The following is a 17,419-nucleotide window of genomic DNA, read 5'->3' as shown; positions in this document are numbered from 1 at the left end:
AAACGAAGATGTAAATAAAAAAAGTAGTGTAATTTCTTTTACTTTAAAAAAATTAAAAAAGAAACAGTTTTATTGACCAAAATAACTGCAATAATCACTATTAAATGTTTTGTTAAATATTATTAATTATTAAAGATTAAATCTAAAAAATGTTATATTTAGTTTTAATAACACAGATGATAAAAATATTTCTAATTAACATTTCTTTATGATATTTGGTAATTAAAAAAATCTGTTAAACAATGTGAGAATAATATCGAAATTAATATAAAATAACACAACTTATATTATGTTCATATACTACGTAATTACAGTTAATTATAAAAATTAAAGACTTATCGAAGAGTTTCTTTTATATTATACATCTATACTAATATTATAAAGAGGAAAGATTTGTTTATTTGCATTGAATTACTTTGAAATCGTAGTTGGGAAATGTCAAGGAATAGACGAATATTGGAACTCTATCGTGGAACATTTATTTCGCTTGGCACAAGTACGGCGAAAGTTCACTGAGCTGACTGCCAACCTTCATTAAATGGAGAGCCACCTTAAGAGAGAGAGATTGAATTACTTGTAAACTACTGAACCGATTTAAAATCACGGTTGAGAAGCTACACTATCCCCGGGTGACATAACCTAAATTTATAATTAGATTTTTTTTAATTCCGTACGTCAGAAGTCGCAGGCAACTGCTAGTGTTAGTATAAATAAAACTACAATATTTTACAATATCTCGTTTATTTTATTACGTTTGTCGTTATAATTACAATAAATAGATTAGAGGAGTAGAGGAGGTCAGGCTGACCTCAAGTGACAGACAAACATTACTCGGTGTTGTTTCAAAACAAATCTTGTTTCAATTGAACGGTGTTTTTATTGATTTTTTTTTAGAACACAGACTCATTTTTACAGAAATTTATTTATAATTTATAAATTAATCGAATTAAACCAAACCTACTGAGGTTTTGTGATTTTTAAACATTATTTAAATATTTTTAATCTGAAACAAGTCTGTTATATAAAAGTTCTTGTACCAAGATATTTAAGTTAAATTGCCAATATTGTATTGTTTGTGCTCGAAATTCTAAGGTCTAAGAGTGTTTTTTCACTTTATTATTTTGGTATATTATAATAATTACAGAAGACAAAGTTATACAGTTTTAACACGTTCAATGCTACGATTTTACACATAAAATTGGGCGGCATTCAACGTGTTAACGAGAATCTATACTAATTAATTACAAACTGAGTTTTCTTGTATACGATATCCTAAATTTTCATCATAACATACCAAAATAGAGCAAGGAAAAGTTTGTAGAGGAAATGTTCACACGAAAAGTCTAAGTTTTGGAGATTATTTACTTATTATATGGAAGAATTGTTCAGACATAAAATAGTGCAACTACGGGAAGTGTAACTGAGTTTCCACTGCTGATATGTATCAATAAACATATTGTTCTCTTATACCAACATATGTGTAAGTTTCTGGGGGAAAAAGACGATGACAAGTCACGTTTCGTCTTCCGCGACAACGAAAAGTGACTTGATTAGATTCGTTTAGCCACGACAAGGTCCGTGGTGTCTGTTTACCCCTCTGGGTTACATACTTGAGTTGTGTGTGTGTATTTTTGTCTCTATTTTTTCAAAGAGATTGTAAGAAATAACAATATATGTTAACACATATCAGATCACTGGAATTATTCTATAATAAAATATATCTACAATATTTATTGATAAGCTGAAAATTACAAAAAGCATTGCTGAGATCCCATTTACCTATTTATTTGGAGAAAATTAAAAAAAAAAACTATATTATACACTTTTGACTTTAAACATTTCAGCCAGATATAAATTAAAAAGTAAAATACAGATAGTCTATGAAATATTTAACATCTGAGTCAAATTACGTCTGAAATTAAATCAATAAATAAAAAAAATTGATAATTTCTGGTCGTAAGTAAATATTTAATAGCCAATTATTTTTAGTTAATAAAATTATAGCAATTTCCTAAATCCATAAATACAAAAGTGACAAAAAGATTCATAGTAATAATGCATTTCGTAATTTATACCTATATGATAAATTAAACAGTCAAATATGTTATCGACGTTTACTTTTCAATGTTATCAAATTTTTTTCTAACTCAAATGAAATAAATATGTCGATAAAAGATATATTATGCATAAAAAGACATACAGATATATTATATATTATACGTATACTGAATAACACGTTACATAAGTATATATGATTTTTAAGTTTAAGTCATACCAACTTTACAAACTACAGTTTTCAGTCAAAATTCATAAGTTTATTTTAAAAAAAATATTTCAAAAGAAATTACTGTATATACAGTACATATGAAGTTTCTCGCGATTAAAACACAAATAGTTTTTTAGTCATGTAGGAAAAATATTAATTTCCCCGGAAATTTATCAAGTAATATGAGTACATATAAAATGAAGCGTTTATATGCAATTATTAACTTATATGTACATTTGTTTGAAATCGATGTTGTTCAGTATTGCACAGAGTTCAAGCACCAACATATAACCAATTGCAAAGCCTTTTACGTTCCTTTACGTGAAATTAAAGCTTGGAAATATCAATAGAGGGCGCTGTAAAGTGAACATAAAAGTTCCGTTTCTACAGAATATTAAAAAAATTGTTTGACGTTTAAATTTTAAAATAAGAATTAATTGATGATCTGTTTGTTCATCAATCTGTTCAAATTGTGGTACAAATATGTTAGAAAAAACAACTATTGTATCTAGCAATACTGTTGAAAGAAAATTGTTGGCATTATAACTGTAATGCCTTTAACTTATTTAAAAAAATATTTTGTTTTTTTTTATTTGTCATTGTGATATCAGTTTGAATTATGCCAGTTATATTATGTACATAAAAATATACCATTTTATCTTCACACTGTAAGAGGCAAGAATTCTAATAAATTAAATAACATATAAATATAAAAATTTAAATTAAAAATTATCGTTTTAAATATTTACATTTACTAAAAAAATATAACCGCGATATGATGTAAAAAAATAAAACTCGCAAGTGAAGATAAAAATTATCTATGGCAAATTGTACTTAATCACTCATCGTCATTTTCTAGTATAAAAGAGGTTTGTTTGAAACTCTTTGGTAAACCTAACAATAACCGCCAAAGCCGCGCCATTATATTAAACCGATTTTTATATTCAGCCATAAAACTTACAACCTAACATCGGATTTTTAAATACTGCAAAATTGTAGGAACTCCTCGTCCAAAAACATAGCCGAAAGTTGATGTTAGATTAGATTTTGTAGTATTTTTTCAACATTAAGGAAAGCACAGCCGTTACTAAATACATCTTAAATTATCATATCGTATATTCTAAATCGAAAAATAATATTTTTAATTATATCATAGGAAACAACTGAGTATTATCTGTCTCACAACAGTAAGGCCGAACTTTTCTTTCTCCGCAGACATAGTAAATGAAACATTTTTCCCTTTCACAATCACATTCGTTTTAGCGCCATCTAGTTACGAAAAACAAAAACAAATTGATATCAGCGCCATCTAGTATCATAAAAACACAAATTTATCCACATCAATAAATTATTCCTGAAAATTGTTTTACAAAATGATACAGAGATGTCGCTTAAATATTATTTCATTTGATAATCTTAACAATAATGCCAAGATAACGTCGTTTGTTTGATTCTCGACCTAGTTCACTGCAGTATACAGTTGTTTTTCCGTTGTATCTCTACATTGGAGAGATTTCTTTCGATTTCATCGTCCTCCGCTATCCTGTAGGACGAAACACATCTGTAATGTTTCAATCTCAAACTATAGAAAATATAAACAAACTAGCTGTCGTTTACTCCGTCCACATGGAGTTAAAGAGAAAAACCGAATTAGTAGGCTATGTGTTCTTCCAGGCTATATTCTACATCAAATTTCAGTAAGATCCATGCAGCTGTTCCGTTGATACCTTCCAACAAACAACCATTAATCCAAAAATTCACATTTATAGTATTAGTAAGACATAAACATACGCTTTTTCCTGTTCATCCATCTCCTGCACCAGTCTGTCTCTCTCGTTCACGGCTGACAGCAACTCCTGTAAATTGTACATCACATATAAATATAAGTGATAGTGGAGGTAAACATAGTTCAACAATAAAGGTGAAAAGCAAGATAAAAATGAAGGAGGTGAAGAAATTAAAGGTGGTCGATTAAGGTTGCAGGTTGCAGAAAAAGTAGAAGTTGTTGGGTCTGGGGGAGGACGAGGTAGCAGTGTCGGTGGCGGAGGTGGAGGCGGAGGTGTGGGAGGTGACCTGCAGCAGCAGCCGCTCGCGTCTCTTCTGTCCGGGCGTTTTGCGCCATTCGTCCACAGCCAGGGAGAGGCGCAGCTCCCGCGCCAGCAGCTCACAGCGCCGGCTCAGATCCTCCTCTTGTTCCCTGCAAACACCGCACCAAACTCTCAATGACAAGTATTCGACCTTATTTCGTTGCAAATATGGTACATTATTATATACGCACAATATATTGAGTTGCATCTGTCGACGTAGAAGCGCGTTCTTCTTGTTCACCAGGTGGAACCACTGCGACATCAGTCTGTCCTCCTCCTGCAACATACAAAACATATCATCTTTCTCTGTTCCTTATATAATGATAAAATATTCTTCAATTACTGCTACAACGAAACTACAATACTAAATGATAAATAATTTTGTCTAAGGATATGAATTATTGTTTTTTGTACTACACACAATTACATACAACATTAAAGTTTATAGGAAAGATGTACCGGATTGTAAGGAGTTCGGGTACAAGCAAGGAATATTTTCTTCCATTTCTTTAGCTGTGAAATATAAACATTACTTCTTTAATAGAAGATGAGTGCGTCGCTTAGTGTAGATTTTGTTTGAAAAAGTTACATTACAGAGTACAACAGAGAAACACAAGTACTTATTCCTTTTGTATTAGAAAAGGATGGGAAGGGAAGATGAAATGGGCTGGTGTACATCCAGCTAGCTGTTCTACCTCAGTGTTGTCAGCAGACTCCATGACGCGACGCAGCTGCTTCTCCAGCGCAGCCGCGCGCTCGTCCACCGCGCTCTGCTCCCGCTCCAGCGCCTCCAGCTCGCTCGCTATGTACGAGCCCGACTCCTTGCCCTGCACATCAGGTTGCATCACGTTACATCACGATGCATCACGTTGCATCACAAGACAAAGAGGAGAGTTGTGTACGACCTCGTCAGGAGCGGCATCTGCTGGTGCGAGGCGGTCAACGAGCGCGGAGAAGGAGTGTAGGGGGGAGCGACGCGCGCCTCCGCCCGGAGACATGCTGCGCGACTCGCTCTCCCGCTCCTCTGTCACATACATGTACTATTTTATATATAACAATAGAAGAACATATTTACAACTCTCTAATTGATTACCAAGCACTTTTAGTGTACATTTTTCATACTAAATGTACATTTCTCAAAAGGAACTTTACCCGATCTGTCCGCGCTGCCATAGCTCCTGGAGCCAGGAGTGGGGGGTGTGTCCCCGCGCGCCGCCAGCGCCTCCAGCTGCTCCACACCGCCCGCTGACAGTACACAATTAATATACAACAAATATAAGAAAAAAACATAAAATCAATAGAGTTGGTCCTTCGAAAACAGGATAAAGTTGTTACTAACTTCAAAAATACAAGTACACATGTAATGGCCTTTTCAAGTCGGATAAATAATTTGTTTTCACATTCATAATATTAAAATATCATTTTTTTGTTGATTTGAATAGAAATATGTCACCTGCGGCCAGCTCCTCCATAACAGACTGCTTGCTGATGATCTCGACAGTGCCGCGACTCCGGGACGGCGACAGGGGCGATGTGGGACTGCGGGAAACATATTTCTTTTATATCCTTACACTAAAAACTATTCTAAACATACTAATGTATTTAATTTTTTAAATTTTATGTAATAATAACGTAAGAATGATAATTTATAAAATGTTAGGTGAACTATATGAATCTTACCTTACAATACCCGCTCTGGCGTCCGCAATCAGCTTTCTCGCTCGCTCCCGCAACATCGCCTGTCTCTCTTCCTCTGTCATTGGCTGAAATTACACATTTATCTATCATTATTGACTGGTACAAAAAGAAAGACAATTTCGTAAAAGCTCAATAATAAAGCAAACATAAAATAACACAAAACAAAATACTTGTACAGCAAAAACAACATCCCTTTCCTTACCTTTTTGACAGGACTTGCATCACCGTTCCTCAGACCATTCACCATCTCTGTCTTATTCGCTTCTTCTTTCTCTTTCGAGTTCTGACGTCTGTTCTTCTCTTTCTCTCTCGCTTCTCTTTTAGTAGCCTCTAGAAGTTGCCTCGCGCGCTCTTTTAGCTCATCATGGCGAGACAACAGTTGCTGCGACGTCACAAGAACAAGCGTCGTCGCCCAATCGGAGCGAAGCGTTCAATTCAAGGGACCAATCACAATGAAGCAGCCAATCGCGCGGGCCAATGAGACACGCGGCGGGCGAGCGCACACGCATGTTTCAAAGCGGTGTCGTTGGCGGGAATGGAAGCAAATATAAAATGATGCGATCAGTCTATTTATTATTGGATTTCAAATGCACACGTTAGCTCAAAACAAAACAAATTCAAAATACACAATACTAGAAATCTAGATTTCAGTTTATTTCACTTAAAAATGTACAAGGAATGATGATGTAATGGTTTTTATGTCATTATTTTTTACAGTTAAAAAGACAAACACAACCCAAAAACTATTTTAAAACTCAATAAATGATTTAATACCAAAAGCATGAATATTAACAACTTTCATATCCCAAATTCGCTTCATTATATACAAAACAACTCGAAACATATAGAAAAATAGGATGCTCACGGGTGTTGGTTTGGGCAGATCTGGTACCGCTGCCTGGTCCTCCTGCTGAGGAGATGTCTGCGGAGGAGGACTCGCCTCGTGTGCACTGGTCAGAGGGTCTGTCACTGCTGGCTCTATTGTTGGTTTGGATTCCGCTTTCACTGGAAATTAAAGTCAAAACCGATAAAAGACATCGTATGGTCAGTATTGAGTCGTATTAACCGATATTCTAATATTTATTAGGTGTTTGGTCAAGATTTATGGTTTAGGTCGCTATAAACGATATATTGTTTTAACTAATATCTCTTTCTCCTTTTTCCGAAGTGTCACTTATTCTATTAATCCAAGAGAAATTGTGATATCTCACCAGTATCAGTGGAGATCGTCTCCTGAGCTGGTGGAGGTGCAGGCTCCTCCTCTTCATCGGAACCGAATGGATCCGTCAGCTCCTTACGCGTCATCAATTTCTCCGGACGCGCGGGGATCGCCTGGAATACAATCATTCTTGCGATTAACAAAAAAGCGTAGGCAGAGGATATGATTTTTTATTTGGATAACATGGAAACACGGTTATTCTAGTAATTGTATGCATTTTTATGTACGCGTACGTAAAATTACGTATACGTTTGTTACCTCGGGCAGAGTGGGGGGGTCAGCAAACCACTTGGTGTTGGGCTGACTGGTCTTGAGGTCTCGTGCGGGGGAGAGCATCTTGCCGAGGATGGTCTTGGACTGGTGCACCAGCATGTCGCGCACCTCCTTCATCGCCGCTGGAGACTGCGCCTTTTCCGGACTGCTTCGTTCTTGGGACTTCGTGTCCGAGTCTTGAGAACTGATGAAGTATAAAATCAATGTTTCAAATATTATAATCATTTATAGCTACTGTAATTGAAACAGAACTGTAGAAAATGTAAAGAATTACCGTAGGTTTCCGAGATTAAAATTCGCGTTTAAAACAAATGATCGTTTTTTTGTCAAATATAAGAAAAGGAATGACGCAATGATTCATACAGAGATCTCTGAAACCAACTGTTAGTTTGTGAAATGTAACATTGGCTCCTTTAGAATTTAATAAAACAAGAAATAGATATATGTATGTGTACTTGGGCCTGGGTCGTGTGCGCATGCGGGAGCGTCTCTCGCTGACCTCCCTGCTGAAGAGGTCCCTGGGCACTGCGCCGTCTGTGTCATGTCGCCCCACCAGGTATGATGACTCCGTCTCGTCGTTACCTGCACATTGCCGGGTTGTACTACACCTTACCCCAAACTCTGTCTTACTGGAGTTTGTACTAAAATTATAAACTCTTTGTTTACCAAGTTGTTCAACTTGCAGTTCACTGCCGGTGAAGTGAGCTCGCAGTTGGAACAGATACGTCATTATCTGGAAAAAAAACAATCAACCTGTATTAGCAGTTGCTGGATAAGTTCTTAGCGTGAAATAGAAACAATATCCTAAATTACTCCCGCACTCATAAGCTAACTTCCAGCAAAAGTCCGGTCATAATGATAGCCGTTCCAAAGACTGCCCAGAACAAACGCTGATTTATGGATAGAGACACAAATATAAAAAATGTAAAAAAAGGTGTTTTTACATAATAAAGAGAGAGAGAGAGAGATAAGTGTATAGTAGTGTATACTGACGGCGAGCTTGTCGGGTGCGGGCGGGGCGCAGACGTCGGCGGCGCTGAGCACCTGCGAGATGCCGAGTCGTGCGCTCGCCTCCAGCGCCACGCGCAGGTTGCGCTCCGCCTCCTCCGGCTGCAGCCCGGAGAAGTCTCTGCACACGCACACGCACACACTGTACACCTGCCGCGCCTCCCCGCACACCTCCCCGCACACCTCCCACACCTCCCACACCTCCTACACCTACACACTCACATCAGGTCCGGCCGGAAGCGGTGGATGATGGCGCAGAACGCCAGCCCGGACCGGAAGCTGGTGGTCAGGTTGGTGATGCGGCAGGCGCGGTACTCCCGCGTCACGCTCTGGCACCACTCCAGCAGGTCCTGAACCTGGACACGTCACATCATCTATACATATTATTTTCCTATCAAAACTATTTAAATTATCATCAGCCTTTCATAAAGTAATGTCATAAAAAAATATGAATAAAACATGTACAGAGTGGCGCTACTGGACTCGATACTAGCGCCATCATACATAATACAAGCTGACTTACCGGCGTCTTGTCCTTGTCCAGGTTCTTCAATGGGAACAGTTTCTCCATATCTACCACTGGTGTCTTCTCACTGTCGCCCCCTTTCTCATTCTCGTTTGTGTCCAGGCTGATGTTGTTCAAATTCGACTTCAACTCCAAAGGTTTAAGGTTCTTTTTCGCTATCGTCTTCGGTTTGAATTGCATCGCCTTAAAGTTGTCAAGAGTAGGCTCTTCTGCTTTTGGTGTTGATGTAAATTTCGGTGGTTCCGTTTTTATTGTCATTTTTGTAAAGTTATACTCTGGCCTTTTGATGTTTGTTTCTTTTTGTGTGAAATCTATGTCTTTGTTATTAGGTGTGGGCGTGGCCGGCGACGTGGGCGTGGCGGGGTTGGTGGGCGTGTCCGTTGTGGGCGTGATGGGTGCGGTGGGCGTGGCCGAGTTGTCAAAGTTGAGACTCTGCACGCTGTTGGGTGTCGCCGCGATGTCGCTGTTTGTCAAACTCTGCGTCATCTCCTCCATTTGTTGACGTAAGTCGAGCATCTGTTGAGATATTTATACTATAATAAATGATAACTGTTCAACATATATAATACACTTTGTCTGGAATGATCTTAGAAACTCGCCTGTCTGGTGGAATTGTCAGAGAGCGTGTAGTCATCCTCGTCGAGATCTTCCAGCACGGCGATGTCAGAGTTGTTGTTGACTGACAGCAGGGACGCCAGCGACTGCATATCCTCATCCCTGCAACATTGGGGGGTAGGCAAGAGTAAAAATGAAATGCACATGAGTTGTTGTTATTAATCACAATATACACTGACGTGGCGTGTCCCTCTCGCAGCAGCACGCTGTGCAGGGTGAGGTGCAGGCTGGCAGCGCGCAGTCGCCGGCCGGTGGGGTCGAGCTGCACGCGCACCGCGCGCTGCGCCGCCGCCAGCGAGGCGTGCTTGCGCAAGTCCAGCGCGGCCGCAGCCAGCCGCCGCCGCTTGCCCGTCGGTGACACCTGACACATACACACAGTTCTCATAGCGACTACTTCTACCCGGATTTAACAAATCTAACGGTAAATCGTTGACACCTAGTAATGTATGCACAAAACTTTACATAATCGATATATTAACTTCAAAGACCTGGAAGAATTGATCCTTCGAGCAGGATTTTTCAGTATATGACTCACATCCTCTAGCACGAATGTCCAGTCCTTGTCCTCCAGCTCATTGGTGCGCGGGTCCCGGAAAAGGGTCACCGTTACCGTCTGGTTCTCGGGCACGGTGAATATAACTGAGCCCCTGCAAGCAAACGGTCATAAATCACTTTTTAATGTTAATCTAAAATACAAATCCATAATCTTATTCTCCTTTTCAAAACCCAGAGACCATTAAACTATATGGGAAAAAGGAAATGAAAAGCCACGTCATACATCAAGTATCAACCAGCTGTGTTCACTTGCGCCTCGAGTATCAAGACGTGAGCTACATACAGCGTTCTGTTCGAGCACTCACTTGAGAGGATCCTTGAGCGAGGGCTCCCACTCCACAGGCTCGGTGACCACGCGCCGCGACCGTCGCGTCCACACTATACTCAACTTGTTGGGTTTCCTGTCACGAACATAAAAATCAAACCTCGATATAAAAAAAAAACAGTCAAACTTTAGTATTAATTGCATCATGCAAACTTTCCAAATATATTGTCTGTCCGCCAAACTGCACGCAATTATTTATTATTTTAACACACGGAATGTAGTTTAAAATTCGACAGTTAACCTTGTCTAAACTTTTATGAATACAAAATCAATTTAATTCTCAAACTAAATTAACACATTTTATTGTACTTTAAACTTGTGTACTTTGGTTGTATGTTTTCCTAGTATCTTACGTTGTAACTACGTTTGGGAAACTGATCCCCCTAAGTCCTGCAGACATTCTGGAGTCTATGGAATAGTTAATAAATCTCTGGTCAGGAACAATGTCTGATGTAACTAAGTTTACCATTTGGGTGTGGTCTCGACGTCAATGCGGTGATAGGAGGCGGTGTACTGGAACTTGGCGGCGCGTTTGTTGACGCGCTGCAGCCGCTTCCACACCGACGCCATGGCTCACTGCTAATGCTGCAACAACACAACAATCAGCAACTGCACACTGTATTATATTAACATGAGTCTCGTGACCTCTTATTCTATAAATAGGATCGAATGAAAATGTTTCCTTCTTCTATATTTTTCTTTCAACAACTCATATCGATATCGTAAAAATACAAAAATATTCCGTGTTTTTGCAACCAAATTTGAAAAAATATATTTTTTTTCTAATGCTAGGGTTAAAAATATATTTTCATAGCATTATTTTGGAATATGTAACCCACGGATATCGTAAAACACTATCGAACTTTGGTACCATAAATCAAATGGCATAATACACTCCACTGTACCACTGGGTATAACATAATGTTGATAATGAATCTAACAAGTTAATAGCCACTATCTAGGTTATCAGTCGGGTAACGACCTCCAAACACCCGGAATTTACAACCTCTGATGTTGACTCAACACTTTATGGTCTACGCTAAACATCACACGTGTAAAAACTTCGATTCTAACACCTTCTATCTTGGCTACAAGTATCCATGCTTAATTATATTAACCAAAATGACACAAAAAAAAGTTAAATTTTTTTATGAGGGGGCAAACTACTAGCGGGACCACCGAGGTGTTCATCCACGTCCATATACATCTGTAATACCAAAGGAACCGCAGATGCGTTGTCGGCCTTTGGGACATCGTTGTAAACGATATGTCGGATATAGTAAACAAACATCTTGTAAACAATATAGTATCAGTTGTTATGGTTGAATATTGTCTGTATTATAAAAGTTCGCGTAGTCTATAGTATTGTTATTGTGACGTTTATAGGGTTATTAAAAGATTTACTACACTATTTTTCTAAAATCAAAATCTCTTTATAAAACACATCGTCATCCCTGTCATTACTATTGTTAAAATAGAGATAACTATATGATTTCGCGGTAACTTTGGTCTCAGACACCAACGATTAATCAATCAAAGTATGCACGTTGTTACATAAAATGTATATAAAAAGTGCAACAGAGGTGTGGCAATGTCGTGCAAGAGTAATCGATAAGTCTCTCAACGCAACTGAGTAGCGAAAACTGATATGTTAGTAAATTATCTACTAATAAAAAAAGTTTGTTACAATTGTAAAACCAAATCAGTACAGTAGGGAACATTTAATTCCTACCCACCAAGGCCACTTGATACAACGTACGATATTCAATCGTAAATGGGAAGCGATTTTAATTCCTCGATTACATATAGAACAACGATCTCTTGTGAGACTGTCTAATCAAAGTGTATGATGAGGTGGTGACGTCATTTGACGCGATCAGCCAGGGTGGATGAGGTCGCGGGCCGCATCGAACTGCGCTAATTACGATAACATATGCGGTGACTCAACTGACGCGTGGCGTGGGACTGCCCTGACCAGTTTCTATGACAACCAGTTTAAAGAAAATACGACAAATATGTTACATTTACGACCACTTTATTGAGTAAAAGCACTATCATCTAAACATATTTCACCATCAAACTGACATTTTACTATGTGCCGTACACAGAAACGATTAATGTTAACTTAGAAATCACCTTAATAAGGTATTCTTATACAAAACTAGCTGTCGCACACGACTCCCTCTAAAAATAAAATAGTAGCCTAAATGTTCTTACAGACTATGTTCTACATCTTTATAAAATTTCATCAGGATCCGTTCAGTCGCATTTATTAGTACACTTAGAATCCTCCCGCCATAAAGGAGTGTAACAAACTAATAACTAAAAATTCTATATTAAAAGGTTTTTTTTTCTAGTATTCCTTGAACAAGTTATTACCGGTTGTCCTTCACAAACGGTAGTTTATTACACCACAACGCTAGACTGCGGTAATTAAGTCATGTTATCAATGAATACATAAAAAACTGTACAATCAACGTTCATCGATACTTATCATAATTAAAGCAATACCTAATCATATAATGACGTAACGCCGTGTTAACTTATTGTATATCTTGATATTATTATACAACTAGCTGGCGCACGCGACACCCTCCGCGCGGAATGAAAGAAAAACACAATCAGTAGACTATGTGTTCTTCCAGACTATGTTCTATATGTCTTCCAAATTTCATCAAATAATATAACATGAATAAGATAGTAAGATTAGCAAGAAGTAAGATAGTATTGATAAGTTAAGCTGTAACAATTTTTATACGTAATATTTGATCCTGTAATAAAATGAAGTTTCTGCAATCCACGAACATAGTTTCTGAATTACGAACATAAAATCTTACAGAAGCAAGAAGCGGGGCCTCAACGCCACATATACAGTATGTTTTTTAATCGTAGGATCGGTATTTACAGCTTATTAGTACTAAATAAAACATATTCGCACGAGACATATGCTAAAGCAACATTATAACAATTTATTTTATCGAATTGTTATAATAACATTGAATAATTGAATAAATAATATGATAACTGTATTTACGTGTATCGGACACCGGAAACGATTATCTATACCAACCGTTACATTACTGGAAGCTCCCAACTATTTTGTATGTTGACCTTTGATTCATTTCATTAAACATACATTATATTAAAAAATAAATTATTGTTATGTTATTTCAATCGATAGTTGGAGCTATAGGAATTTAAATTATCTGTGATGGAAGAGCTTATTAATAAGCAGAACATTTAAAAACAATTTCAACGGGTCCGTTGCCATATCACCAGTCTCGGGGCTCGGAGCAACACGAGTTAGGGATGTCAACCATAACCCAGTGTGGATTGTCTTCACACACATTTTTAAATTGCTTCACAAACATGTGCAGGTTGCATCAAGATGTTTTCCTTCACCGTTGAAACATCGGATAGATACATCATGAAATTCAAAAATAGAAAATTAGATTAATACACGACAAGGACCTCGCACCTCTCGAACCTGGAGGTGTAGATTCCCGGTATAGTCGCATACTTAACAACAGCGCCACTGACGTTCATAGTCAAACAGTAATATCAAGTTTTTAGTGCATAACTATTACGTCATAGATATATTTTATTGGTAACATTTTGTGGTATAAGATTATGTATATGTATTTGGTTTTCTAAAACCGCAGAGTATGTTTCAATTACAATATTTCAATGAATATTTAACGTTATGAATACGGCACTATAGTCTCGATGTTGCATTCGATTGTCAATTAAGGTTAAAATAATAATTTCAAGTTAATTTATATTGGATTGAGACGAATTTTAATGCATTACTAACGGTATCCACTGAGCAATCCTTTTTATTGTTTAAAAAAAAGAGATAAGCCACGGTTATGAAAGTTACAATACCAATAAATATAGTCTCGATTAGTTTTGTTAATTGCATGAATTGGACATACTGTATAAACACGTAGATGTAACAAATTCAGGCCCTTGACAACGACCTAATTCCTAAATTGGATTAAAGCAAAGCCTGCATTAGATAAACAAACTACATACCATCAAAAACATGTTTATATTATTTCAACGTTAATAATATTGTCTACATTTTAAAACGTTTTGATACCATGTCACACTCGCCACTAAGGGCGTGCCTTAGTGAATATTTAATCAGAGAAAAGGACATCTGATGTCTAAAGATGAAATTACGCGTATTACTTCTATAGAGGTCATTGACACTAAGGGACTGTTAAAATAATTAAATCGAATTTAAGTGCAGCAGCAAAGATAATATAGTTCTAAACTCACAATATATAAGTTTAAAGTTGATTTAACTTTGCCGTTAACAAGTCGATATTTATCCACCTACGCCGAATACCAGTCAAATTAACCAGAGGTGCGCGATGATGTCAACTCGCAGTTTCGATACAATTTCAACTTTATTCCAGTCGATTAAAGTTCATTTAGTAACTAACAACATTCTCACCTTTTTTTATAAATATTTGTTTATTATAAAGCAAAGTTGTTTACGTTTAAGATGTCTGTCTGTTTCATAAATATTGTTTGTAATTTTAGATCATAATCTTAATGCGTTATAACGTTACAAATCTTAGCGGTCTACAAATAGGCCTGCCAAATTTTAATAAACTTAGGCATTAACAACATTAAATAGGAGAATGTTCTGTGTCTTGTCAACCTTTGACTCTTGGACAAGATAAATTAAACGATCTCAGTAACCTACTTCACACCACGCACTCTGACCTTGAGATATTCATGATGTAAAACATGACAATCCAGGGGTCAAATCCAAAGAGTTGACAACCCTACGAGTGATATGTATTTTCGAACATTGGACTAAGATACGAATCCTAAGATAAGTATGACTCATTTTAAAATAAACATCCTCCAACATTGAATGACAAAATATTTAAATAGTGTGTCATAACTGATGAGTTCCGAGTGGCAAAGGTGAACTATCGTCATTGCTGAACAAATGAGGTTAAAATAATTAAGCAAATTACATGCGGGATTATTCTTATAATAGTCCTGATGATATAAAAATAAAAGCATAACACATAAAACAAGAAACATCAGAAAAATCTTTTTACCAAACAATTTAACTAATAAACTAATAAATTGTGCTGACAAAAATCTTAAGTTAAACACAAATATGTGAAACATTTTTATAAATTTGCGTCATTCTGAGCAGTCCAGTATTGTGTGTAATAAAAAAATGTAATGGCATGTTTCCTACATTAAAAAGTCGCAATTGAATTCAACTTATTAAGGTCAAAGTACTTGATGGAAATGAGGTAAATGTTTAAACTGTTTCAATGATTATACAGAGTGTTTGATGTTAACATAAATATAATTTTAATCAGTACCATATGAATTCTTAATTTTCTCAATTGAACTTTCTAATTAACACAAATAATATTAATTAAGTTACTTTACATTAATCAATGTTCAAAATACAAGATTATTGGGTTATGATTATGTACATAGGAGCTATAATATACTGTATTATTTACATATAAATAACTTAAACAAGATGACATCATAGCTTCAGTTATGGCTAAGTAGATAAGCCTTGTAGCACTATGCTAATGGACTTTACTGAATATTAAATAGGATTGCTTTTAAAGTAAACAATGGACGTGTAATTTGAATTATGTAAAGCTTAAGATTTTACAAATGAAAGTATTATTATAACATACCCATGTTATACAGAAAATATATACTAAAATAAACCTTAGAAATATTTAATTTACTGTTTTATAATCATTAACACCATTGCTATACAATAAAAATAATCATTCTGCCTTTTTGTCTACATATTGACTACATATGAATACATCTCTATCAGCCATTTTTATCTAAATTTACTCATAACAAAACTCCTTCCATCCGTACTTTATTTGGTAATAATATCCAAGAAAAAAAAATTATGGACCAAATTCCATTGGTATACAAATAGTTATTGTATAAAATTATATTTAATAATGAGTCCACAATAATGTATACACTTGAATGTTATCAGTTTGGCTCAACAACAACACAAGTCTAACACAGAGGGTTAGAGTAGGCAGAGATTACAAACTTCCGATTAGCTACTTCTATATATTTTGACTTCCATTTAATACAAAAATATGGTTTTCTTAAAATAATTATACAAGTAGTAAACAGTTTTAGAATATTTTTAGTTTTCTGTGATTATAACTTTTAATACATTTTCACTACAGCATATGTGTTATATTACTATGTATTATATGCTTGTATAATAAATCCAAGAGTATAAAATTATATACAAGACACAGGACCTACAATTACCAATACTAAAAATATATATTTGAAGATAAGAATAAACATCCAGACAGAATGCGTATGAAAAACAAACAAACAGTACTTGCAACTTGAGCGTACTACTCGAACTAAAAATAGCATCCACCAATCAAAGGAAACCCTAGCCAGATGCACTTGAAAAATTACATCATTGAACACCAAGTTCAAAGAACTGGCCGTGATATCATGACTTCCTGCTTTACAGCTTACCGCTACATTAATTAAGGCTGAGCAAGCTGCGACCATCCCTGACTTAAAACCTAGGACATATCGAAGATACTTACAGTGCAAAATTCACAGCCGTAGCATTAGAGATCAACGATTTTTATAACAATGTCTTCAAGTTTAAAAGCACAGTAAATTAGCACAAGTTTGTTTTTACACAATTCTAAAAGCACCACTGTATACCATTTAATTTACGTTCTTATATTTTTTACGTGAATTTTGTTAAACACAAAACCTCAGTCACTCAGTCCATTTTTGACGTTTAAAGCAAACTGTGTTGCATTAATATTAAAATAATAATATT

General features: G+C 36.1%; 1 protein-coding gene across 3 annotated transcripts; it reads right to left on the bottom strand.

Annotated features, from left to right (window-relative positions):
- Positions 1-3,602: 3,602 nt before the first annotated feature.
- On the bottom strand, positions 3,603-17,381 carry Ehbp1 (Eps15 homology domain containing protein-binding protein 1). Of its 3 annotated transcripts, XM_013323167.1 has the most exons (25): positions 17,175-17,381; positions 11,039-11,157; positions 10,553-10,648; positions 10,228-10,339; positions 9,872-10,053; positions 9,677-9,794; positions 9,075-9,593; positions 8,774-8,907; positions 8,537-8,672; positions 8,210-8,276; positions 7,999-8,125; positions 7,529-7,727; positions 7,263-7,383; positions 6,917-7,056; positions 6,254-6,433; positions 6,034-6,116; positions 5,807-5,892; positions 5,506-5,598; positions 5,259-5,377; positions 5,049-5,180; positions 4,813-4,866; positions 4,545-4,630; positions 4,340-4,463; positions 4,058-4,122; positions 3,603-3,809 (listed from the first exon to the last, which is right to left on the bottom strand). In XM_013323167.1, exons 2-25 carry the CDS (start codon positions 11,140-11,142, stop codon positions 3,731-3,733), a joined length of 3,156 nt encoding a protein of 1,051 aa, XP_013178621.1. In that variant the 5' UTR covers positions 11,143-11,157; positions 17,175-17,381; the 3' UTR covers positions 3,603-3,730. The 3 variants fall into 3 exon arrangements, with proteins under 3 accessions (XP_013178621.1, XP_013178622.1, XP_013178623.1); XM_013323168.1 differs by lacking the exon at positions 4,813-4,866; XM_013323169.1 differs by lacking the exon at positions 6,254-6,433.
- Positions 17,382-17,419: the final 38 nt, after the last annotated feature.

Source organism: Papilio xuthus, unplaced genomic scaffold, assembly GCF_000836235.2.
Source record: "Papilio xuthus unplaced genomic scaffold, Pxut_1.1 DF825783.1, whole genome shotgun sequence".
Lineage (NCBI taxonomy): Eukaryota > Metazoa > Arthropoda > Insecta > Lepidoptera > Papilionidae > Papilio > Papilio xuthus.
The sequence above is the reverse complement of the archived record's forward strand: the minus strand, read 5'-3'. Positions and strand labels throughout refer to the sequence as shown.

Coding starts and splice junctions, on each gene's coding strand:
- Ehbp1 (XM_013323167.1), bottom strand. CDS start 11,142: ATGGCGTCGGTGTGGAAGCGGCTGCAGCGCGTCAACAAACGCGCCGCC. Junction 10,340..10,552: donor TCGCTCAAGGATCCTCTCAA/GTGAGTGCTCGA, acceptor GTTTGCTTGCAG/GGGCTCAGTTATATTCACCG. Junction 5,893..6,033: donor GCCAGAGCGGGTATTGTAAG/GTAAGATTCATA, acceptor TGTTTCCCGCAG/TCCCACATCGCCCCTGTCGC.